We start from the raw sequence: 27,024 nt of genomic DNA, 5'->3' as shown, positions 1-27,024 counted from the left end.
AAGTGTTTCAAACTGCTATATTACTGCCAGTAATTGCTGTACCTATGTAAGGCAGGTAGAGCACCACAGTGCTAGTATTCTTCTCACAAAACTAGTGTTTTTCTTGCACTGTTTACACAATGGTGAAGACATACACCAAATTTACCAGTGTACTGTACTGAGACAACTAGGAGGATGAAACTGCAGTTCAGTATGCACTATAATGTAATTTGTGCATACACCTTATAGCATTCTGTGATTGTAAACAGTGGGGAGTATTCAGAAACACATAATACACTACACAACCCTGTTTCTAGCAGGGTTGTTCAGTGCACTATGAATGTCCGGTTCAAAGTCATCTGAAGCCTAGGGCTTTTAGAGCTTCACTGTTTCACTGGGTGATGCTACTTGTGACTGCAACAGTCTGGAGATTCAGCTGGTGTGAAAAGTTGCCATGTGCTCTGTTCTACACCCTTACCCTGAGACTGAAATGGTGCAAAAGAGTGATTCAAAAAAATAAAATAAGCTTTATTTTTTTTCAGAGCACAGCACATTCTGTTTTGTAGCATTCATCCATTGCTATTTATGGAAACAGTGAGACAGTAATTACTTTAGCAGGGAAGACAAGGCTGTGTGTGTGTGTGTGTGTGTGTGTGTGTGTGTGTGTGTGTGTGTGTGTGTGTGTGTGTGTGTGTGTGTGTGTGTGTGTATAAATATACGTGTGTGTGTGTGTGTGTGTATATATATATATATATATATATATATATATATATATATATATATATATATATATATAAATATATACAAGTGTGTGTGTGTGTGTGTGTGTGTTTGTGTGTGTGTGCGTGTGTTTGTATGTGCTTGTGTGCATGTGTGTGTGTATGTGTCTGTGTCTGTGTATCTGTAGGTGCCTGGGCACCAGTGGTGCATGAGCTATGCAAAGACGACACTAATGAGCTTTTGTTCCAAGTGGCAGCTATAGCACAACAGCACATTACTATTACAGCACAACTAAACCTTAACATGATGGATCTAATTTTACTGAAAACCACCACCTGGGTGCTGAGGAACTGAATGGTTATGCTCAGTGAAACCTGGATAATGAATCACAATCTGTCATACTATCTCACACCAAGGCACATTACTTTTTGCATTCAAGTATAACATTTTCTGAATAGATCCCTTGGGCTTCATATTTTTTATTTAATAGCATATGTGGTTATTGGTATAATATTTGTTTTAGATATGCTTTATTAATTTGGTTTTGTCAGAAATTACTCAAAATGGACCATTAAGGTTATGCAAGAGTCAGGATTTGCATCTTTCAGGAACTGCTAAGACTGAATGTGTTAGATAGTAGAAATGTTTACAGTGAAAAAGATTATATGGACTTTCTGTTTATTGCTTTAAGAACTATTCTGTTATTTTAGCAGTCATTTGTGATGAAGAACTGAGTAAATTATTAGTTCTGATATTAATGAGACATACATAATCCGGTTTGCCTCCCCCTCCCTTTAGTGCTCCCCATTGCTGTTAGTGTGCTCCTTGTGGTAGCTGGGAACATCACAGGGGTTGTGTATTTGCAGAAATCTTTCTCTACTCCTTAACTTTCAGGACTGCTTATGCTATTTGTATCTGCCTCAGCTTTTCTAGATCATATGACAAACTATGAGGCCGTTATCTAGATATATGACAGAGTATTAGACTTTGAGCTGATGCAGCCTACACAGGAAGAAGTGGTCATTATCTCACAGATTTGAGCGTGAAGGGAAGTTAATGTTTGAGAGTGTCCAGCATTCCATCATTCGCAGCTGTTCTGAGTGCATTTCACAGAAGTAAAGACGCCTCTGTTCACTATGTTGGATCAAATTGTTTTTCTGGCTGCTGTGACTATATTAGGGGTTTTTGAGCAAGGTAATTTATTTCATGTAGTTGCTTGTGTATTAATCACTAAATAGTTTTCCTTATGCTGTGATAATGATTATGAAAGTTGACACAGAGGTTAGCAGTTCACTGACTTCCTCAGTAAGCATTAATGTTATCTGGGAAAATATAATATTTTAGACTATGAATCTGTTTATTTCAGCCATTTAGGGTTACAGAAGACATCTGTTTTACAAACTACAGCTTGATATTTGCATAAATCTTTCATACACTGACAATCTGTTTTTAATTTCTGCAAGTCTGTTTACCAGTCAGTATGTTTATATAGTTACAGACATACGACATTAGTATTTGCATGAAAGATACCACAATTACATGACACTTCTTAAAGAAAACGATTGCATGCTTTTACTGAACCATTAAAGAGTGCTTCAGATGTGATATGCTTACGTCCAAAATATGTACTCACAGTGGTTTTGAAGACAGTGACGGTAACTGCATTGTCTTAGTGTTTTAACTCTATGTGTTTTCTAGGAAGTACATGTGAGGAATGTTTGTACTAAATATATCAATGTGAAATTCTAGACACTTGCAAAGGGCAAGAACAGTAAAAAGGAGGACATTTAAGTGTGCAGAGGAACAGAAGCATCAGAATTCCAGCAGCACTTGTCTGTATTTATGTCCATGGAGTGCTGTCTTTGTAAGTTCCCACTCTGCTAGGAAATTCATGCACTGTCCGTTTTGTCCTGTCTGGTAGGTAAACAGTGACTGAGTAGAACAGCATCACATGTGGACGACTGACAGTAGATGAGCCCTCAACAAGCTGTTGTGAAAATATAGACAGATAATGTTATGTTCAGACTGGAAAAGTCATTGCTACCAAATGGCTGCTTTTAGTTAAGCAGACTAAGGGGGGTTATGCAAAATGTACAAATTAATTTGAAATGAGGGACAGAGAGGTGGTATCTTAATGTTTGTCACTGGTCACTAATTATGCTGACATGTAGATGTTTAATATTGTATTTTTCTCACAACTCAAAATCTGCTATTTGACCACAGACATCAGAAAGTAACCGAAAGCTAAGTAGGTAAAAGGAGATGCTTGATTAGTAAGCTAGTGGTATGTGAATCCACTGTTGTATGCTGTTTTTCAACGCCAGGACCATTTGAATTTTGGTTTGGTTTTACTGTAATTTGTTTGTCTTATTCTCTGCCTAGAATATATGGAACCATGTCTCATAGCAGGCAATGCATAAAGTTCAGCTACAATAATAACAACTGACAGTATGCCTGTACTGTACCACAGCAACACTTTACTTTCAGCTGGATTATGGGTGTGTCCTATCTCAGCCGAGCACCCACCCACCCATTCATAGGTCTGCATATACAGAACACTGCAGTATGGAGAAATATATGCTGTTAAAGCCTAAATTAACATGCTTGTTTTAGCTCAGTGCTTATCTTCTTGGCATCTGAGTATTTTAGATTTTGTCCTGAAACAGCTGTCAGATATTATCTCCAAGATAGGCTACAGGACTGAATAAAAGTGTAAAGCTATGATTCTTACTTTCTGTTTGTTTTTTTGTTTTTTTTTTCTGTATTTTAAGTTTTCATTTTCTCTAAGTCTATACAATCTTGAAGGTAATAACTTTAGTGCAGGGGTCTCAAACTGAAATGACTTAGGGTCTGCGTAAGACTAACTGTCTACACTCATCTGAGAACTGGTGCCCACATAATAAACAAACTAATAAATAAAAATTCAGTGGACAAGCTACTAACTGCTGGAGTCCTCAAAAGGCCTGTCCTGGAGGCTATTTGTTTCCCTATTTTTTTCCTATGTTTAATGTCATCTTCAAGCACTAATATTCCTGACTTTTTCTATGACCGTCTGTCTTTCTGAACACACTGTTGGTGTTATTAAGTGTACAATAACCACTGACATTTAAAAATACTCCTCCTTGGTTCCTCTTTATTGGACTGTGCATGCATTTTAAAAAATGCAAGCAAGGCTACATTCAAAAGCTGCACTGTGTTTTTTCTTAAAAGCTGTTCTCTTGTAACTGTTGAAGAAACCATACTTAGAGACTCTGACTTGAGCCTCACTTGTCATTTTCTGCTTGTATTGAAAAGGGTATTTCAAAAATAAATGCTTTCTTTGTAATATGTCATAGACTCTATCACTTCCTTACTGTAAGCTAGGTTCCCTCAGGTACCATCATGCCCTCCCTAAAGTATGTCTTGCCAGTCACTTTACTCAGCGGGCAATTGTCAGATGAGCCCAATCCCAAGGAATAAAATGTACAAGGTATCAACTCTCCTAGAAGAGGTCATCATTGTTTACCTTTAGCCAAAACTAACTGACTTAATATGGTGTATAAGACACCTTTCAGAAATGCACACTGATTTTTGAAGCTACTGAAGCAAGTCACTAAGTGTTAACAACCCACTGCATGCCAAACTGCCAGTGTATCACATCTGGTTTGTAGAGCTGCCACTGACTACCTTTGTATATCAAAATACTCATTTAAGTCCAGTACTGCACTAGTGCATCCTCTGTTACTGGCTCACAATTGTAGAATATCATTACTATTCATATTAGAAAAAAAACAGAATGTAAATTTTTAAAATCTAGGCTACCATCATGATTACTTGGTACCTCATTCTACATACGTTACCTTGCACACAACTGATGCTAGAATCATAAGGTACTGTTGCTTCTGGTAGTTCATGGCAGATAATGGGCCAGATACTTCAGAGGCCACTTTACCCTTTTATAGTACTATGTTGTATTTGTTAGTAAAGTTAACTCACTTCCTCTTTAATTTGATATATGTTGCTGTACTTAAATATTTGCTACTTTTTTGTAAGTTCTATAACTTTGTACAGTTTTCTATAGCAAGTCATGGTTCAAAATGTGACTTCAAGTCAACCTGGCTTACACTAAAATAAAGTGAATAATCATACATGATACTATACAGCACATTGCAGAGACTGCATGCTGATTAAATGACCACAGAGGATACGATGGAGCAATATATCCTGTAATTCAAAGCAAACCAGGATGCTCACAGACTAAACAGTACCCCAGCAAAAAGACATATGTATTATATTGAAGCATTGCAATGCATTCTAGTTAATTTACAGTATTTCATTAAAGAACTATGGGATATGCTGCCTTTTGAAACTCTTGAAGTATGCAACATGTTAACAACAACCCAAAATTGTCATTTTTTACTAATGCCTTATATAAATGATTTTAAGATATATTACCATATAGGTTCAAAGGTTCATAGGTATTTACTAGACTAATGGCCATAAGGGCCTTTGTAAGCCTAGCCATGCATCCCAAATCTCTGACAAGTTCTGATACCCTTGATAAGTGTAAGCATAGGCCTGGGAGATGAACCATTTACAGGTTACCTGTGTCCATTAGAGACATAGGTGCCAAACCAGGGATGAATTTCTGGTTTCCCATCCAATTGTCCAAGTTGCACTTGAATTGGGTTAGGGAGGAACTCTGCTTCACATGGATGGGAAGCCTGTTCCATAGATAGGGTAGTCTCTGGGATACATACCTATCTCTCCAGCAGGTCTTATTTATATCACAGGCAAGGTGTATGTCTTTAGAATGGGAAATTCTGGTACTGTTTGCTTTGTTTATATGCAGTAGGTCCATCAGAGTGGGGTTTGACAATGCGCTGTATGCCAGGCATAGATCTCTCCTCAAAAGTCTGTAGGAGACAGAATACAAGGATAGGGCCTTGAGACGGTCTGCATAGGACATTTTACTTATGCCCTGGATTTTTTTTAGTGAGGAACCTCTGTAGCCATTCCAGTTGTTGGATATGCCTGGTTAGGTACATACCAAAGGGGGCATTGTACTCAATGATAGGTCTGATGAATGCCGAATACAGTGAAACAATGACTTAATTGGACTTAGTTGCCATACCTTTGTTTATAGATTGTGCAACATAGAATGATTTTTTCACCACTGCAGACACATGATGGTCAAAGGATAGATTACTATCTGTGTGTGTCCCTAAGTCCCTGACTACTGGGTCACTTCTAAGGGGTGTGTTGTTAATATGATAGTTACCAGGGATGGATGACTTCCCATGGGATACTATTATGCATTTCCTGGCATTTAGTTTTATTCCATGGCTCTGGCACCAGTTGTTTGTCTGTGTCAGCCCCTCCTGGAGAACATTTGTGTCAGTGTCCGATTCAATGACATCTCTTAATTTGCAATCATCTGCAAATTTAGTCAGCCTGAGACCACTGACATTGGCCTTGATTTCTGAGAAGTAAATGCCAAAATGAGCAGTCCAAGGGCTGATCCCTGAGGGACTCCACTTGTGACTGGCCTCTTTGTAGAGCTGGATTCCCCAATTCTAACTTCCTGGGTCCTGTCTGTGAGCCTGTTGGCTATCCACTGGGTAACATGTGGGTTTGTACCTAACCTCTTGAGTTTGTCAACAATGCCCAGGTAGGGTACTGTTTCAAATGCCTTGGGCAGGTCTAGGTAGACAGTGTGAATGATTTTGCCCTCATCCATTGCTTTGGTGACCTTCTCAAAGAAGTCCATCAGGTTGAGTATTCATGATCTGCCCTTGACAAAACCAAACTGGTTTGGGTCCAGTGTCTGGAGGTTTACTATATCTCTATTGATCATCTCCATGGTAATTCTTTCCATGGCTTTACATATAAGGTGAGACTTATGGGTCTGTAGTTTTCAGGATCTGTAGATGGCCCATCTTTGTGCCTTTCTCCATCCATGAGGCATGAAGCCTGTTTGGAAGCTACAGTTAAATGGTAATTATAGAGGCCTTGATAGTTATGTTTCATGCTATTTAGAAGGCATTCTGGGATATTGTCTGGACCAATTGATGCAGTGTTCTTGGTCTTAGAGAGAAAGGACCTGCTATCTAGTGATAGTAGGGGGAGTTATATTTGATGATATTTTCTGAGGGAAGTTTGAGAGGGAGAGAGGGGTAAAGTAAGAGCTGAATTTATCAGCCAGGATAAATATAATTAGATATACTTTAAAAAAATATGTCTTGAAGAGTGGAAAGGCTTGTTCAAGTCATACCGATACAAAACATGTCCCAGATGAAACATGTGGCTCTGTGGAATGCATACTGATGTTTTGATTTTTTTAATGTGACTCTTTGTGATACATACTTATCTTTAACATAATTCTTTCTGAGTTAAATATTTAAATTAAAACTTACAGAGCACTAAAAGTATTGCAATACAGAGCAGCGGAGCAATGGGACAGCTACACATTTTATGATTTGGTGACTGAGTAAGCAAGATGAATATTTTATTTTACATGTTTATAAATATTCAGTGTGGTATTTAACAGAAGACCACCATACATGATTATGACTGACCAGTGTTATCTATGTGGTAAAGGTAATGAAGATGGGGACCTTTGCTGTACTTGCTAGAATTAATATAGGATGTAGATCCACTTGGCACCTATAGGCTGCATAAACTCTACTGGGCTATGGAAGCATTATGGGTTTGATTGACATGTCTGATACTGATAAGTTAAAGCAAATAAAAGTAAAAGGAATAACTCACTTTAATTCACGTTTGCAGATATTATGTGGTACAGTGTTTAATGTGGAAGCAACATACAACAACATCGCTTTGATTGGCAAACACTTTTCTGTTATTCCTGATGTCTGCAAATATAATTTGTCTTTCTGAATGGGGATGTAACATATATCAATGTGGCTTTGATTAACAAATGCTATTCTGTGACACCTAATGTTTGCAAGTGCCATTTAATGTACTATTTCATTGAGAAACAACACATAGCAACATAGTTTTGATTGATAAACACTATTGTGTGATACTTGATGATTGCAGATATCTGAGTACTATGTAAGGGAAGCTGTAACACAGACAATTGTGGTTTTGATTGACAAGTACAATTCTGTGATGACAAATACAAGGAAGTTTACTCAAGAGGAATATTTTACTTTGTTGAATGTTATTGGATGGCGCAGTGGTGCAGCAGTAGCATTGTCACCTCACAGCAAGAGGTTCTCCAGTTTGATTCTTGACTAGGGTGCCTTCTGTGCAGAGTCTGCATGTCCTCCCTGCATTCGTGTGGGTTTCCTCTAGGTACTCCGGTTTGCTCCCATGTTGCAAAGACACGCGTCTGGAGCATTTCTCCCTGGGCCTCTGCTGAAAATTGGCTTTGTTCCAAGTCAGACTTTCCCAGTAAAAAATGTTAAATAAAAATAAATATGTTTGCATATACAGAAAAACTCTGACAAACCCTGTTAATTGGGAATGTAATTAGTATGATTTACCAAAATGTATGATTAATAAGAAAAAGGCTACTTTGTTTTATTGCAACATGACAGTGCTATGGTCCTGCTACTAAATAAAAAATTGGCCACTAAAAATATATCGCTGTAGTTCTGCTGATTTATTCATAACATGTTGCAGATCACAGTACTAACCTGCTATAGTATGTTAGTCTAAATTTCAGTAGCCCTAGAGGTTGTAGAGAGGTACAAGCCTCAATGCTCACATTTCCCATTTACTCTCAGCTTAATAAAAATATATCAGTGGCTCCAAATGGTCTGTCTACATGCCTTATTACAGCAATATCATGTTACGACATCCACTGTTATGGGAATTATCAGTGCCTTTAGTTACAATCTCATGTTACTAAGGTCCCTCATCTTGTCTCTTCAAGTTCAGGTCTGCCAGTTAGACTTGAGGAAGAGGATGAAATAAAAAGTAATTCTGCGGCATTTTTGAGCTCATGTTCAGGACTTCAGCCCTTAAAATATGATATTTTATTCTGAGTGTAAGGAAAGCATCAGCCCTACAGGAAAAATTCTGGTTTCTCCTGCAGAGAGCAAAAGGTAGGGTATCCATTAAGTACCACTCATAAATTGAGCATCAAACTCCCACAAAATATCATTAACAGTATTATTTGGATAAATAAACTATGGGATTACAAATTGGCTTATGCTGTACTAATCCACGTTTTTCAGTAATTAAAGGAATACACTAGGTATGGTAGGGTATTTGCAACTGTGTCTGCTCTCTATGCACCAGATGAGCTTTCAGCTTCTTTCTAGGCCAATATAATATCATTGTTCATTTGTGAGATGCATGCTAATTGCAACATTGCCAGTGCAGTTTTTTTAATCTAAGCCACTGATTATTTCTCTTTGTACACATAAAAAAGTGCAAATACATACATAATGGACAAACACACACACACATTTGGGTTACGTGTTTTATCAAATGTCTATTTTTTTTTTAAAGTTTTCTGTTCCTGGAAAACTTGTTAAATGCCCATGCTTTTCAATCAGTTGTTGCACAGAGTAATATTGAAAACAGGTAGTAGTAATAATAATAATAATAATAATATCCACTCATTAACCAGGTACGTCCACTGAACACACAGTCCCTTTTCAGGACAACATCTGGTTAAGTGACTTACTCAGGGTCACACTCACACAACAGACAAACGAGGGCTGACAGGGTCACACAACAGACAAATGAGGGCTGAAGGAATCAAACCCTGTACTACAGGGACTACATGTCATAGCCTTAACCTCTGCAGCAACTACCAAACTTAATATTTCTTTCTAAAGTCAAAGCTTTGTGATTTACTGAATGTTTTGGCATTAGGAGTTAGGAGTGTATCTGTATGAGTGTTTGCAGGTTAGTTACATTAAGGGCAAGGAAAGACGATATATTTAGTGTTGTACGATTGTTTTAAGGTTTTGATTAGACTAAGGACTAGGTAAAGGGAAAGATTTTTACTGTTGTGGGTATATGTATTTGTATGTAGTATTTTATTTTATTATTTTATTTATTTTATTTATTTACCATTTGTTTACTGTGAAAGTCCGACTTGGATCGAAGCCAGTTTTCAGCAGTGGCCCGGGGAGAAACACTCCAGACGTATGTCTTTGTATATGTTCAATTGTCTTGAGTAGTAGCAGTGTTACAGAAAGAGCTTTTCTAAGGTAGGCAGAGACAGGGTTAGGGTTAGTGTGCACTAGTTTAGTAATGAGTGCTTACCCTAATCTTGCCTTTCACCCTAACTCTGTTCCTTACCTTAGAAAACCCCGTCCAAAATACTACCACTATTCAGACAAATTTGGTCTGAATTTAGTTGTGGGGTTTGTTGTAAGTTTGCAAATAGAATTTATTTTCCTTTTTCAATGTTTCTGTCTTTCATTATTTTGGGTTTTCTATAAGAGTGTTTTTCAAAATGTTGACATTTATGGTATATGTTTCAGTGTTATTGGATTTTGCCCATTCACCATAAGCCCCCCAACTCAGATACACATGTAGGAGTCATTTGGTTTGCTAAGTGTTTGTTACATTGAAGCAATAGTTTGATTTTTTTCTTTCATCAGTTCACTATTTTGAAGAAAGCTGTGTTAAAATAAAAGAAAATTGTATACAGTATGGCATAGAACTTTGCTCTTTTTCACACTCCTTTGTGATTTTGGAGTGAGTATACTTACAGATGGCTTGCACCCTGCAAAAATATTGTGTTTTAGAGTTTGTCATACTTTATTTTATAAACAATGATCACAGTATATTGTAATTTCAGAAATCACCATGTAGTGGGTTGGTTTATTTCCTCACCATGTAGTGGGTTAGGCTATTTCTTCTGATCACTATTGCTGTGCAGTCTGAACTGAAAACACTAAAAATGTCTTTGTATGCACTTTTTGAATTTTTGAATTATATAACTACTCACCTGCCATTCAATGGAACAAGCTTTCTATGACCCTCAGAAGCATACCTCAAATTTAAGAGATCTCTTAAAGAATATCTAAACCAAAACTGGCTATGTCACTGTAACCACCCTACCTGACGTTAGTCCTTACTGTCTCAACTCTTTTCTTTTTTCTTCCCCCCTTCCTAACCCCAATTTCTCCCTTTACTCTTTGCTATGCTTTGTTTGCTTCTCCACCTAACCTGCTTCTTCACCCTGAGAGTCACTTTCCTCTCTGTCTACTACCTCTTCTCTTTACATTTGATTTCTGCTGCACTATACCTTAACCTATTAATAATAATTTTATTTAATTTAGTAACTGATCAACTTACTGAATTTCATTATTTACTATTCTTTGCCTGTTCCACTTTTATGTTTTTCTTGTCTCTTTTGTCATTAAGTTATAGGCTGCTAGCCTTACTATATTTTTACATTTAATGCAACATGTATGTATAATTTATAGTTGCACTGTGAAGCTTTTCTCCCCGGGCCTCCGCTGAAAAAGGACTTTGTCCTGGTCAACAAATGTAAAATAAATAAATAAGTAAATAAAGAAAGAAATATTCCCTTTGAAAATCCCTGGGCCCGATAGGAGGATTTTCTTATTATAGTGGAAACATGATGACTGAATGAAAGAAAGAATTGTCCACATTAGCATTGTCTGAAAAGGAATACAATTTAGAATGTGTGAGGTAGGGCAGCTTTTTGCTACAGTGCTTCACTTTTTTGCTTTTATCTTGAGAATGTTTTCAGTACACTAGATGTATGCATACTCAAGCCCTTGCTGGAGCATTTTCTTATCATTGGATGAGTAGATAATAGTTCCCATTTTACAATCATCAGCAAATGTGGTCGACTATACTTCTGGGATATCGCTTTGGATATCTACAAAGTAAATGCCAGTTAGGAGAGGGCCTGGCACTGATTCATGGGTTGTATAATATAAGTTAAAATGTTTTGCTCAAAGAAGATACCAGCAACTTTTACAACCAGCACCTGTTGGATAACTAATTTGCTATCCAATGGACAGGGGCTTACATTAAGTTTGGCCTAATTTTTCAATAATACCAGCATGAGAGACAAGCATTGTGCACTGAGTGACCACTGTCCACAGCATCTGTAACCTTTTTAAAGAAAATTACTAGGTTCAGAAGGCAGGATCTGTCGCTCCAAAAATGGAACTGATGGGATTCTAGATAATTTAAGTTGCCTATGTCTACATAAATGAGTTATATTATTATATGTTCCATGCCCTTGCATATAAGGGTGGTGAGGCTGATGGCCTTATAATTATCTGGGTCCATGGAGGAGCTGCCCCTGTCTAGGGAAAACACAGTGGCTTTTCTCAAGGCATTAGGCACCAACCCAATAGATAGGCTGAAGTTGAACAGTTTAAGTACAACCTTGGGTAGGGTGTAATTTGTATTTATGAGAATGAGGCCTAGTATGTTGTCTGGTCCCATGGACGCATTATTTTTTAACCTTTCACATAGATTCTAATACTTGTTCCAAAGTGATTTCAGGGGTAAAATACAGTGGAACAATGAATGTGGGTAGGTGGAATAAAGTTAGTTCTAAATTTGTCTACTAACTTATTGACTATATCCTTGGAATCAAAATCTTTGATATTGCGACAGATGAGCACTGTTGGACATTATTCCTTAATTTCTTGACATAACTGAAGAAAGATTTGAATTTTCCTTTAGTATATTTAACTACCTTAAGTTCATACTCTGCTTTACATTTTTCTAGTAGTGCTCTTAAGTTCCTTGCTGACATGTTTTAGTGTGATTTTGAGGTTTGAGGATGGGAATCTTATTGCTTTTCATGAATTATCTTCTTTTCTTTAAGAGTTTATTGATATGGAAGTTCCAGCAGAGAGATTTATTCCATAATTTACCATAATATTTTGGGAAGGTTCATAGGTAGGTACTAGTTTATCGGCCCAAGGGCCTAAGCAAGCCTAGCCAACAAGGTTCCCTGGCTTACGCCACCCAAGAAAGTTAATTTCCTGTGCCCCTGTTGAGCAGAGCCACAGAAGGGATCCCCGGGGTATATAGGTTCATAGGTGGGTGCTGAATTTCCTATACAATGGTTTAGATTCTAATAAAAGGCAGAGATGAATACAGCAGCCCTCTCAGTTTTGGCCATTTGCAGCCTTGTGTAATTTGATGCTTAAGCTACATAGATCTGGCGGGGTGTGTGATACCATGCTTTGCTTGTACTTTCTTCTACTTTTGATTGATCGGGATGCTTTTGGATCTTGTCAAATATATGCTTGATTTAATGTCATAAGAATATAGAACACATAATACAATATAATATAATATAATTTAATATAATATAATTTGTAATTTATATGTGTGTGTGTGTGTGTGTGTGTGTGTGTGTGTGTGTGTGTGTGTGTGTGTGTGTGTGTGTGTGTGTGTGTGTGTGTGTACTGTAGCACAGCATGGAAGTTCTCACCATTTAGATTTTAGAAGAATACAAATGCCACAAAAAGTGTAAATAGTTGTGTATTTTTTTATAACAGTGTAAATGTAAGCATGCAGTTATTTTTTAATGGTGTTTCTTTTAATTTGCACCTGTTTCTTTAAGAACAGAAAGATATCTGGCTGTATTAATAAATATTTATTTTTATTTAGTTTGAATTTGTTAACCAGAGTAGAGTACTGATCCCATTGAACTAATTTCAGTCTCAGACTTCTTTATTCAGACATTAAGCAACGTGAAAATATCCATATAATGACAACAAGATATTAAAACCACTAAGAACTGAAAGCCACAAAAAATATCTGATAACATACGGCCAAGGAAGAAACAGACCGAAGCAGACTTGAAAATAACGTTTAATGTTAAGCACTTTCGTCAGTAATAAACCAAGACTTCCTAATTTGTTCTGAGGAATTCTTGGTTCTTTACTGATGAAAGCACTTAACATTAAACATTTTTTCAAGTCTGCTTCGGTCCGTTTCTTCCTTTCTTGTTTTATTGTTATTGGTTTGTGTTCGGATCGAGACAAGTTTTATAACGCACAGCCACTGAAAGTAGTGATGTTAACAGTGTTTCAGATATTTCAACCACATAATATAAAATGACACACACTAATTTTAGGACAGAAAAAAACAGTTCTGAAGTAAAACAAAAATAGCTAACTACATTCTTTCTTAATGAAACTGTATAAATTAGCCACCAAAGAAATGAGTAGCAAACTTGCACTGTCTTTTAAATATCGTTAAACTTAAAGTGAACTTGGAGATTTCCAGCATGTATAGTGGGCTTAGGATGTGCGTTGGTGGTGTGTGTGTGTCAATTTTGTGGCTGTTTTACTTGATTCCTATCGTCATGTAATGCGATACAGGTGAATGTCTCACCTGCACTGTTATGCAATTTACTAATTTATCTGTTATTTGTTAACCAGGTCGCTGAGCTGGTCTGTTTACCCTTTTCATTCTTGACCCAGGTCCAGAGGACCTAAAACTAATTGCAAGGTACATTTGCAAGCAGCAGAAGTAAACATAACATTTTGCAAAGTACACTTGTTGATGGCAACAATACAATACTAATGCAGTTTTTAGGATAGTACAGTATATCCAAAAATAGTAGTATTGACATATCACAGCAGTTCAATACTTATTTGGAAGCATTTTTTAACACTGGTGTGTTACATATGATAAGTTGGTACAAATGGTTTTATCATAAAAAAATGTTTAAAACAGTTTAAAAGCTGTTAAAGTTTGTTGATTTCTTAGTTCATTTGATAGTTTTGTTTTGTGTACTTGGGCCCAATTTCAAGCAGTCTCTTTCCACAACTGTTGCCTTAAGGGGGGGGGGGGGGCGAGTCTAACAAGTTTTGGACTTTGTTCATCAATATCTCTTGGGGGTATTCTTCCTTCATTAGTTTTAATACTATTTTCACCTCAGAGCATGTTTAGTTACCCCTCACTTGGGATTTGCAGACAGCCTGTGTCCTCCCCAAAAAAAAAAAAAAAAAAAAAAAACACTGATTTTTCTACTTTTCTTGAATCTGAAGTGAATATATTTTTCAGTATATCATCTTCCAATGAATACAGCAATTGATGTCATGCACACATTAATAAATAGAATGATAGACAGCTAGATAGATAGATAGATAGATAGATAGATAGATAGATAGATAGATAGATAGATAGATAAAATAGATAAGATAGAATAATATACATAAATAAATCCAGAAAAATTCAACCAAGGCTCACAACCACCAAGAAGATGCAAAAGTGCCAAGGGACACAAAAAACACCACCCAGATACCAATAAAAGGATGTTTATTCAGCCAAAAAAAGTCACACTAAGCACATTAATACTTCACAATATACAATACGTTTTCGTTCATAAAAATTTCATCAGATGTGGACTGACAACAAAAAACACAGATTATATATATATATATATATATATATATACATATATCCTCTTAGGTTTCCATAATTAACAAATAAGCATAACGAACCAAATTTAAAGAGAAACTCTTCACTAAAAACTTCATAAAATGTATGAAATAGTTATGTATATATTTTGTTTATTTGTATAAAAATAGATGTGTAAAATCCACTTGAAACCTAATAAAAACTTAATAAAATCTTTAAATTATTAATAGTACTAATACCTATCCTTATAAAATAATACTTATAATAATCTAAAGTCATATATATGGGCAATGCAAATATGATTCCTTATGTTAATACTTCATCTTGTGACAAAAACTAGTACTACAAATACATTTTAACCGTAAAAACAACTTCTTACTCATGTACCTGTTTCATAAAAAGATTTTTTTCTATTTAAAAAGGCTAAAAAAATAAGTATATGTATCAAACAAAGGTGTTTAAAACCATATAGGATAACAATATCTTATCTAAAAACATTATAATTTAGCAGCTCTTCATTTTAATAGGAGAGTTATGGAAATATTCTCATTCAAGCCTGGTAAAACATTTGCTTCTAAGGTCACTTGCCACCATAGCTCCCTCTATTCAATACTTTCTTCCCACACCCCCACCCCCCTTATATCCTTCTTAACCCTTTCTAAAGCAAAAAATAAATAATGAGCATTTGTACATATTTGTTGATGTTTGTATAAAGCGTTGGTCTCTTTTTTAGTACGTATGTCATAATAGTGCTCATATATTCTTTTCTTTAGTTTCCTTTCAGTCTTTCCCAAGTAAAAACAAGAGCATATTTGACATACTGCTAAATATATTAGACCACTAGAGTCACAATTATAAAATTATTTTCCTTTTATTACTAAGCCACGGTGGTACAGCGGTAGCATTGTTGCTTCACAGCAAGAGGTTCTCCTGTTCGATTCATGGCTAGAGTGCCTTCTGTGTGGAGTCTGCATGTCCTCCCTGCAGTCAAGTGGCCTCCGAAAGACATGCGTGAATGAGCGTGCCTTCGCTGATGGTTGGGCGTTGGGCTGGCAACTTGGCACCATAAAAAATCTACTGCCAAACATTAGTGGACCGGAGTTCCACTGTGGGGATCCCTAACCGGGAAAAGCTGAAATGACAAACAAACTAAGTCCCTACTTTTTAAAGCTATGTTTTCCTTATTATATACATATATACATTGTGAACAATATCCACATTTGAATGTTCCGTTCCTTCACATACTTTTGTTCACTTGCCCATAGTCATTTCCTATTAATTTCTTCAGGTTGTGGGAATTTTTATAGACAATTTTTAAATTGTCCTTTGATATTTTTTCTAAAGCCGTAAAACATGTGAACCTTTTCCATTCAGATTCCATGACTTTTCTTATGTTGCCACTGGCATTATATTCCAAGACTAGTGCCCTTCCGAACTTCTCTTCTTCATGTTGTTTTATTTTCTTTATATATCTCCACATCCAAGTATTGCAATCTTTCTCAGGAGGCTTTATATGCAAATTGTAAAAAAGAGGTACTGTTGTTTAAAAAACTTAAATATTCTTGTATTTTCCCATCTGGACCAATCCATAAAATACATATATCATCTAAAAACCTTCTATACATAGACCAGCATTCCTTATGAATAGATTTTAAAAGTATTTTTTCTTCCCATCTAGCTAGGATTAGGTTCATGTAGGTAGGGGCACATGCTGCCCCCATCGCCACTTCTTTTATTTGATGATAAAATTTACCTTTAAAATGTATAAAATTGTATTTTAAAACTAGTTCCATCAACATTGTGTGTCAAGTCTTTTTCATTAAAAATAATTTCCTCTAGTAATTTAATGCCTTCTGTGTGAGGAATACTAGAAAAAAGATTTACTACATCAATAGTTAAAAACAACATATCATCCCTGAATAATCACCTTTTAATTCTTTTAAAAAGTCCCATGAATCCCTCAAAATATTTTTTCTCTTTAACCAAATGCTTTTTAATTTGGAATCAATGTATTTAGCCAAATATACATTTTTAGATCCTTCTCATGAGTCTATAGGTCTCAAAGGTGGATCTAAGCCATTGTTGTGTATTTTGGGGATTCCAAATATAGATGGTATTTTTGGTATGTCCACTTTTAAAAAACTTAATGTTTTTTGGTCTATTAAACCTTCCAATAACATGTCTTCTAAGGCCAGATCTATTCTTCTATAAGCTATGTTGATTTCATTCATTGACACGCTGGTATATTTACTAGTATCTATTAAAATGTCATTCATTTTACCTTCATATATCAAATTATCCATTAGTACTGTTCCCCCTCCCTTGTCGGGTTTCATAACCCTTATGTTTTTGTTATTCCTTAAGTCATTTAAAACTTTGTTTTCTTTGATATCCAAATGTACCCTATATTTTACCTTAGAAAACCCTTTTCTTATTTATTTTTCCACAATAAGTTCAAAATGTTTGATCTGATGATGTAAGGGAGTGTTAAAAACACTTTTTTTCTTTAATTCACTGAATTGATTAGTACCTTTGTCCTGTGGGAAGAATAGTTCTAAATTAACTTTCCTTGTAAACATCTTCACATCCATTAAGCTTTTGGCTAGATCTCCCTTTCTTAATGGTATGAACTTCATACCCCTAGATAGAAGGCTAAAATGTTAATTTTTCAACTCAATTCCACTGAAGTTGTATATATTATAACCGTCTTTAATAACCCTATATACATTGTTTTTGTCCTGCTTAATCATGTTTTTGTCACTTTCCAAGTTGAGGTGAGGGATACGTAGAATATTTAGTATCTCCCCCTCCAAAAATTCTGTTTTTGATAATAATTGTTATTGTCCATGTTCATAATTTTTTCAGATCTCCTCAGGGATAGGGCTTCATTAAAAATCATCTAATTCATTCATACGTTCCCCTATTTGTACATCGTTGTTTTGATCTACCTCATTCACCTGATTCCCTCCATCAAATTCCCAGGTCTTGTAAACATACTCAGGTTTGGGGTAACTCAATTTATTTTTATATTCATTTAAATTTCTCTCTAACTTCTTCAATTTCCTTTTTACTAAGTCATCACATTTCTCATCAATTTCAACCATTATATTATAATATTTACTTTGTTCGGTAGATATGGAGTGAATTAAGTCATCTTTAATACAACCATTTAAAACCTCAATATCCTTATGTAATTCACACTTCAACCTATCATTTTCTTTAACCATAGCCCCGAGAATATCCAGTCCACATCTGTTAAATATATCCAAAAGTTCATTGCGAAAATCACTATCAGGTATTACATTATTAGGGTATTTCCATAACTTTAATCCTTTAGAGGCAATACCATCCAAAATTCATTGTTTTAGTCCTGTATTTATTTAGTAGTTTAGAGTTTTTGTAGTTTAATATTGTAGGAATCATTAACTGGTGCAGGTTCAAATGTTTTATATGTAAATTTGTTAGTGAAACTAACCTGCAACCAGTCCTTCACATCCGTCTTTTTATTGATAGTAGTTTGTACAGGTGCCTGGTTTATTCATTTGTCCTTTTCCTTTAAACTGTTTACCAGTGCTGCTGAGATTGTCTGTTGCTGTTGACCTAAAGGTATGATGAAAGTTACACTTCCTGCCATTTTGTTTTCCAAATTTAAGTCTTTGAAGATCCGTGGTGTACAATTAAAGTCCGTTCCTTTAGAAACTAACACTCCATTACCATCCATAGGCATTTTTTTGACTGGGAACAGTGCTAGTTTCACGATTTGAGCCGGTGAGACAAATAACTTCCTGGTTCCACCTCTCTCAAACACTGGCCACCAATTTGACCATAGATTGGCTGAGTGGGGTAAGGAGGTCTACCAGTTGTGAAAGCTGGCCAATTAACTTTCTGGCCTGCTCAAGCTCCTCCTTAGTACCCCTTCCTTCACTAGCTAGGCTGGTTTCCGCATCCATGACAAAAATCCACAAATAAATCTAGAAAAATTCAACCAAGGCACAAAACCACCAAGAAAATGCAAAAGTGCCAAGGGACATGAAAAACGCCACCCAGATACCAACAAAAGGATGTTTATTCAGCCAGAAAAGTCACATTAAGCACATTAATGCTTCACAATATACAATACGTTCTCGTTCATAAAAACTTCATCAGATGTGGACTGACAACATAAAACACATATATATATATATATATATATATATATATATCCTTCTATGTTTCCGTAATTAACAATCAATTAAGCAGAACAAACCAAATTTAAAGAGAAACTTTTCATTAAAAACTTCATAAAATGTATGTATTATGTATAAATTTCATTTATTTGTATAAAAATAAATGTGTAGCATCCACTTTAAACCTAATAAAACTTAATAAAATCTTTAAATTATTAATAGTACTAATACCTGTCCTTATAAAATAATATTTATAATAATCTAAAGTCATGTATGGTCAATGCACATATTATTCTTTATGTTAATCCTCCATCTCGTGGCTAAAAGCTAGTACTACAAATACATTTTAAATGTAAAAACAACTTCTTACCCATGTACCTCTTTCATAAAAATATTTTTTCTATTTAAAAAGGCTAAAAAATAAATATATGTATCTAAAGAAGGTGTTTAAAACCATATAGGATAACAATATCCAATATCCTATCTAAAACCATTATAATTTAGCAGCTCTTCATTTTAATAGGGGAGTTATGGAAATATTCTCATTCAAGCCTGGCAAAGCATTTGCTTGTAGAGTCACTTGCCACTATAGCTCCCTCTCTTTGATACTTTCTTCCCACAACCCCCTCTTATAGCCTTCTTAACCCTTTCTAAAACAAAAAATAAATAATGGGCATTTGTACATATTTGCTGATGTTTGTATAAAGCGTTGGTCTCTTTTTTAGTACGTATGTCATAATAATGCTCATATATTCTTTTCTTTAATTTCCTTTCAGTCTTTCTCAAGTAAAAACAAGAGCATATTTGACATACTGCTAAATATATTAGGCCACTAGAGTCACAATTATAAAATTATTTTCCTTTTATTACTAAGTCCCTACCTTCTAAAACTGTGTTTTCCTTATTATATACATATATACATTGTGAACAATATCCACATTTGTATGTTCCGTTCCTTCACATACTTTTGTTCACTTGCCCATAGTCATTTTCTATTAATTTCTTCAGGTTGTGGGAATTTTTATAGACAATTTTTAAATTGTCCTTTGATATTTTTTCTAAAGCAGTAAAACATGTGAACCTTTTCCATTCAGATTCCATGACTTTTCTTATCATGTTGCCACTGGCATTATATTCCAAGACTAGTGCCCTTCCGAACTTCTCTTTTCCATGTTGTTTTATTTTCTTTATATATCTCCACATCCAAGTATTGCAATCTTTCTTGGGAGGGTTTATATGTAAATTGTAAAAAATAGGTACTGTTTAAAAAACTTAAAAATTCTTGTATTTTCCCATACGGACAAACCCATAAAATACATATATCATCTAAAAACCTCCTATACATAGACCAGCATTCCTTATAAATAGATTTTAAAACTATTTTTTCTTCCCATCTAGCCAGGATTAGGTTCATGTAGGTAGGGACACATGCTGCCCCCATCGCCACTCCTTTTATTTGATGGTAAAATTCACCTTTAAAATGTATAGAATTATATTTTAAAACTAGTTCCATCAACTGTAAGCATGTCAAACAATCATTGTGTGTCAAGTTTTTTTCATTAAAAATAATTTCCTCTAGTAATTTAATGCCTTCTGTGTGAGGAATACTAGAAAAAAAGATCTACTACATCAATAGTTAGAAACAACATATCATCCCTGAATAGATCACCTTTTAATTCTCTTAAAAAGTCCCATGAATCCCTCAATATATATTTTCTCTTTAACCAAATGCTTTTTAATTTGGAATCAATATATTTAGCCAAAGGTAAAGTTTTAGATCCTTCTGATGAGACTATAGTTCTCAAAGGTGTATCTAAACCATCTTTGTGTATTTTGGGGATTCCAAATATAGAGAGTATTTTTGGTTTGTCCACCTTTAAAAAACAATGTTTTTTGGTCTATTGAACCTTCCAATAACATGTCTTCTAAGGCCAGATCTATTCCTCTATAAGCTATGTTGATTTAATTCATTGACACGCTGGTATATTTACTAGTATGTTTTATGCTGTCGGTCCACATCTCATGAAGTTTTTATGAATGAAAACGTATTGTATATTGTGAAGTGTTAATGTGCTTAGTGTGGCTTTTTTGGCTGAAAGAATAATATACATATACATATTGCAGTAAAGCAGTATTATGCACTGCACTATCATCTGTATTTAATTAAGGTAGTCAGAAATACTGCTGACGTAATGCTGGCAGAATATTCATAAATGGAAGGCTCCAGAAAATATTCAGAAACTCAAGCTTTCATTTATACTGCTGTAACAATTCTCAGTTCCCTGCTACTTTTATTTTCTTTTTCATGCAAATTGTATTTGTCATACAATAGTGAGATTTATACATAGAAATTTTCACAGTGAAATTTGATGAAATCATGTGGCCTGAAATTAAACGTGTAGCAGCAGAAAAGCTACAATTCTTATTGTGTCTGTCGCTAAGTATTTGTGACAAAAGTGAAATTGATTGTTACCTCAAAGACTGTATAAAGAATTCAGTCTTAAAATCCACACTGTTTGCAGTACTATACAACTGACTCCTATGGAAGGTTCAGAATGTGTTAGAAGACATTGTACACAAGTGGCCATGCACAGGGTGTGTGAGATTAAAGACACACTCAGCATAAGTGAGGAGGGGGGGAGCAGTGAGCAGCAGAACTGCTCATGATATATGCTAATGGATGTATACGCAGATGCTAATGAGCCAAATGTTTAAAATGAGGGGCTTCCTGTATTCATACGAGATAAACTAAGATGGCAGAGCAATTCTGAACCCTATAAAGAGTGAGATATGGTGCGCTAACACTTGTGGTTATGAGCGCGGCCAAATCCTCGTACTCATGCAGGGGAATGAAGGAAATATTGCTGCAGCATTAGTTAATGCATATATGCAACATTCTATTACTGCCACTATGGACCAGAGTATTGTGCATCAACTCCACAGCAGACATTGTAGACTGGTATCACTGGACACCATGAAGGACTCAGATGGTATTCATATGTTGGTATAACCTACTGGTCTGTTGGAGTCATGGAGTGTCTATCCCAGTTGATACCAAACTATGCATGGCTTCACACATACTAGCTACAAGGACCATACAGTGACCAGCAGGGGCACAGTGAGAATATCTCTGGCATCTGCCTCGAGAGTACTTCATCAGTTTTGCAATGCCATGCTGCAGTATTTGGTGCAGGATATGTGGTTTCCATGTACAACAGAGAACACAGACAACACCATGCAGAAGGTATAGCTCATTTTTCCTAAGGTGTTGGGGGCCATAGCCTGCAATCACATTGAAATAAATGCCCCACATGGTGACTGGGGAAGAAGGTATGTGACTGTGAAGTGTACCACTCCATTAATTGCCAGATGGTCTGTAATGCAGAGGGTATCATCTACAATGTGCCTACAGACAACTCAGGCACTTACAATGACTCCACCGTATGACATACCATGTAACCTTTACCAATGGTTTATGAAAAGTGACTTCCACCAAAGGCATCTTATTAATGAAGCTGGATATGCCCTGGATTCTGGGCTGATGACATCAATCAGAAATCCACAGAATGTGACTGACCAGGGATGCAACTATGTCCTAACATAAATCTGGGTATTGTACAATGTGTTTTTTGCTGCTGAATGTATGTTTATGCTGCTTGGATACAGCAAGTGGTGCCCTGCAGTATGACCCTGACTCATGTGCTAAAATCTTTACAGTGTGTAATGCTAAGATAAGATATTAAGGAAGCAGTTACAGCAGGGAAGACAACTGGAGGATAAACATCAGGCAGTGGAAGTTGAGGAAGATGAAGAGTCAGTGGAGAATCCAACAGTAGGTGATGATCATCCTAGATGGCGGCAGCACAATAGGTTGTGACATTAGCAAAGAAACAGTGGCTTAAACACAACTTCAGCCCATAATACTGCATATGCACTACAGTAAAAGTGATGCATGCAAACTCAGTTCCAGACTTTGCTTTCCCATTCATAGGCTGGCCACACTGTGCATCAGACATAGGCAACCCAAGCAACACAGTATGCTGGGCAGGTACACATCATCATTTTCACATGTGGGAGAGGAAACAAAGGTCTGAATTGTCTTTCACAGAGTAATCTGTGAATGCTGCAGTCTGCATAAGATGAGAGACTGAAGGGGATTACTAAGAAATGTTGTGTGATTGTCCAAAGACAATGATTGCTTGACTATGTGAGGCAAATGTGTGTAGGGGCAGAAAAGAGTGTGTGTGAAATGCCCCAGTTACTTATACCTGCTGGTTAGAATTACCCAGACTCAAACCATGTGCCTTAGGTACAATAGCCTGCATTCTCTACCCACACCACCGCTTACGATTCAGGGAGTGGAGTCCATAGCTCTCAACTGTCCAGATTTTTACAGAATATTTGGCTCATACTTTTGGTCTGTTCCTCTTAAAATTTGTTTTCTGGAAAATCTTTGGAAAAACACATGGCAACACAAAACACTATTTTAGCAACTTTCTAAGATTATACAAGCAATGTTTAAAATGTGTCCCTGGTTTTGGGCCTTTGCCTCCCCAAATAAATGTTGGCTTTTTCCAGATTTCAGCTGCTGTAAAATTGAGAGATTCAGTTGTGTCAAGTGGATAGGACAGCCACGGTGGTGCAGCGGTTAGCGTTGCCGCCTCACAGCAAGAGGTTCTCCGGTTCAATTCCCGGCTGGGGTACCTTCTGTGTGGAGTCTGCATGTCCTCCCTGTGGTCACATGGGTTTCCTCCGGGTGCTCCGGTTTCCTCCCACATGCAAAAGACATGCTGTAGGTGGATTGGACACTCTAAAATTGGCCCTAGAGTGAGTGTGTGTGTGCCTTTTGTGGAAGGTTGGGCACTGGGCTGGCAACTCGACACTGTAAAAACTCCACTGCCAATCATGAGCAGACAGGTGATCTGCTGTGGTGACCCATAACCAGGAAAAGCCGAAAGAAGAAGAAGTTGTGTCAAGTGGATAGTGCAGTGGTAGCGTTGTTGCCTCATAGCAAGAGGTTTTCTGGTTTGATTCTTGGGTGGGCTGCCTTCTATGCATTGTCTTTATGTCCTCGCTGCATTTGTGTGGGTTTCCTCCCATGTTACAAAGACATGCATCTGGAGCATTTCTCCCAGGGACTCTGCTGAAAATTGGCTTTGTTCCAAGTTGGGCTTTCTCATTAAACAAATGTTAAATAAATAAAATTTTTTACAAGAAGCTGAGATCTTCAGGGGAAGATAAGTTTAGTGCTGCTTATTCCAAGTCTGTTTGCATTGTTAGTAACACAACAGGTAGTAGCCTTACTTTTGATGTAGAAGGCTGTAGGTTCTACTCCCACACTATGCAGATGGATTGCTGATACTGTACTGTGTTGTACTTTAAAGGGAGTAGATGCAGCAGTCCTGTGAATGTCCTCCTTTGGAGGATTTACTTAGTAACTATGAACCTGTTATCAGATTGCCATCCATTCCCTCATGCAATATTACTAGCTTATCATTTTTTAATCTAACATAGGCAATTTATTCTTCAAAGGCAACAGCCACTTTATTTGTAGATGAAACAATGAAATATAATGTTGTTTCCTGTCAGCAACCTCTTCATTAGTTAGAGATCCCTTTAATGTGCAATTATTTAGATGACTTACTTCTGCAGACATTTTGCATACTTACTGATATTGGTGGATTGTAATGACAGAAGTTTGAGTGGCATTTTATGGTTGAAATTTTTTGAAATGGGTAGTTTTGTCATTATTGGTTCATACATTATGTTTCATTGCTTACTAGAAGACTGTTCAAAACTACAAATGTAAAACACATTCTAACAACTGGTGCTGTATTTCACAAGGAATATAATTTAATACAATCAGGAAGATGAATCAAAGAATGCATACATGTATGTATGGCCCTAAAAATATGTTTGAAAACAGCCCAGAGGAAAGTGTGAAAGGCTCAAAATCATGGGTAAATTTTAAGCTTTACTCTTGTCACCAAAGCAATGGATGAAGGTAAAACAGTTCACACCACATTACCTTGACCTGGCCAAGCCTTTTGACACAATCCCCTACTCAGGTGTAGTACAAAAGATGAATAATGTAGGAGCAAACACTTACATCACCAGCTGCATTGCCAACTTGCTTACAGGATGCAGGAGGACAAAACAGGGGAAGAGGCCAGTCACCAATGGAGTCCCCCAGGGGTTCAGTGCTGAGACTTTTTCTGTTTGGCATATACATCTCAGAAGTAAAAGGAAATACCAAAGGGCTTTGGCCGGCTAAGTTTGAGATGACTGCAAGGTAGGAACAGTTACTGAATCCCCAAATGACTTAACCATCATGCAGGAAGGTTTGTCCCAAATAATAACTGGTGTCAAAATCATGACAATGCCCTCTGAGAACTGACCCAATTGTTTGGTATTTGGGAACTTGTGTGTACAGTGACCTAACTTTTGACCAACATGTGCCCAGAGTCATAAGAAATCCTTTCTATATTGCACAGCTTATAAACAAATTGATTGTGACTAGATCTAGAGATGTTGTTGCTCCCCTTTACAAAGCTCTCATTAGGTCAATCATTTTGTATAATGCCCACTTTGGCATGTATCTGTCCAGCCCCATGCAACAATTAGAATACCTTCAGAGATACCTTACTAAAAGGATGCAAGTCCTAAACAACAGGTCTTGCATGGACCACCTCAAAGATTTATTACTATACTCAGTACCCTACAGAGTGCTTAGAAGTGACATGTCTGGCATACAAAGCATCCTCAGACATAATACAGATGGACCTATTGAATATCAGCAAGTCAAATGGCATCAGAAATACTCAGTCCAAGTATCTAAACTGAATGTTGTGGAGGGATGGATATATATCACAGAAGTTACCACTGTTCCAAAACAGGCTACCCATAAAAATAAAACAAAGCTCATCCATCCATATTCAAATGCAACTTGGATCTAAGGATGGGTAATAGAAAATGTACCCCAGGATTTCCCCTCATGCCACTAATGAATAAAGGCAGTTCCTAAATTTTGCATCCCTTACATGGGTCTCCTCAAGTTATCTATGATATGATCACAGTTATTCTCACTAGGGCTAATATACAATTATCAGCCATGGGATGGGTAAGACCAATCAGAAAATGTTAATTCAAGCACCAAAAGGGAATTGGCTACGCTTAAAATGTCCTCCAAGTGAACCTATGTTATGGTAGTAAATAGTTATAAAAAAAATTCCCTTTTTAGATCACTAAGTGCCCCTCTCACCCCACCCCCAGCCTTCAACAGCTTCCAGTGCCTATGCTTGCAGTGAATAAGAAATGTACAACTCTGAGCAGAAATGCAATTCATAATGATGTTTGTCAACAATCTCATTTATGCAAGAACTTTGTAATGTTACTAAAATCTGCAGGAACATGTTAAGCATCACCATTTTGTGCACTGCTTTTCACCTTGTTTTTGTAAAGATTGTCAGAAAGCAAAAGTGAAAGCAAAAAATACATTGAACATGAAGTCACTGGAGTATAAGAATGAACATATTCAGAACATTTCCTGACAAAGAAAATAGGGTACAGAGTACCTCGACAGTACTAGTAAGAAGAATACTATCTGTACTACTGCCAACTACCACTCATGAAACAATGTGAACATGTGCGCCAGGGAATGTTTTTTTTTTCTTTAATTATTATATGCTCCATTAAGCAATATTATGTTTGTTAAATGTTCATAGCCCCTGGCAATAGAAATTTACCTGGACTAAGATGAAGAGTATTTGATATTCTTCTGTGGTGATGATTATGGTGGGGATGCCAATGGCATATG

The 27,024-nt window shown here is 36.3% G+C and overlaps 1 protein-coding gene across 1 annotated transcript in view; it reads left to right on the top strand.

The window, feature by feature from the left end:
• The first annotated feature begins 1,539 nt into the window (after positions 1-1,539).
• The window catches only part of LOC122800055 (leukotriene C4 synthase-like), a 472,737-nt gene continuing 447,252 nt past the window's right edge, over positions 1,540-27,024 (top strand). Inside the window, exon 1 of the mRNA XM_044069541.1 lies at positions 1,540-1,893. Coding sequence (XP_043925476.1) covers positions 1,836-1,893 — 58 coding nt within the window. The 5' untranslated portion in view covers positions 1,540-1,835. The remainder of the gene's footprint in view (positions 1,894-27,024) is intronic.

Source organism: Protopterus annectens, chromosome 4.part0 (assembly GCF_019279795.1).
Source record: "Protopterus annectens isolate FY-2018-M chromosome 4.part0, PAN1.0, whole genome shotgun sequence".
Lineage (NCBI taxonomy): Eukaryota > Metazoa > Chordata > Ceratodontiformes > Protopteridae > Protopterus > Protopterus annectens.
This window is presented reverse-complemented; position numbering and strand designations above follow the sequence as displayed.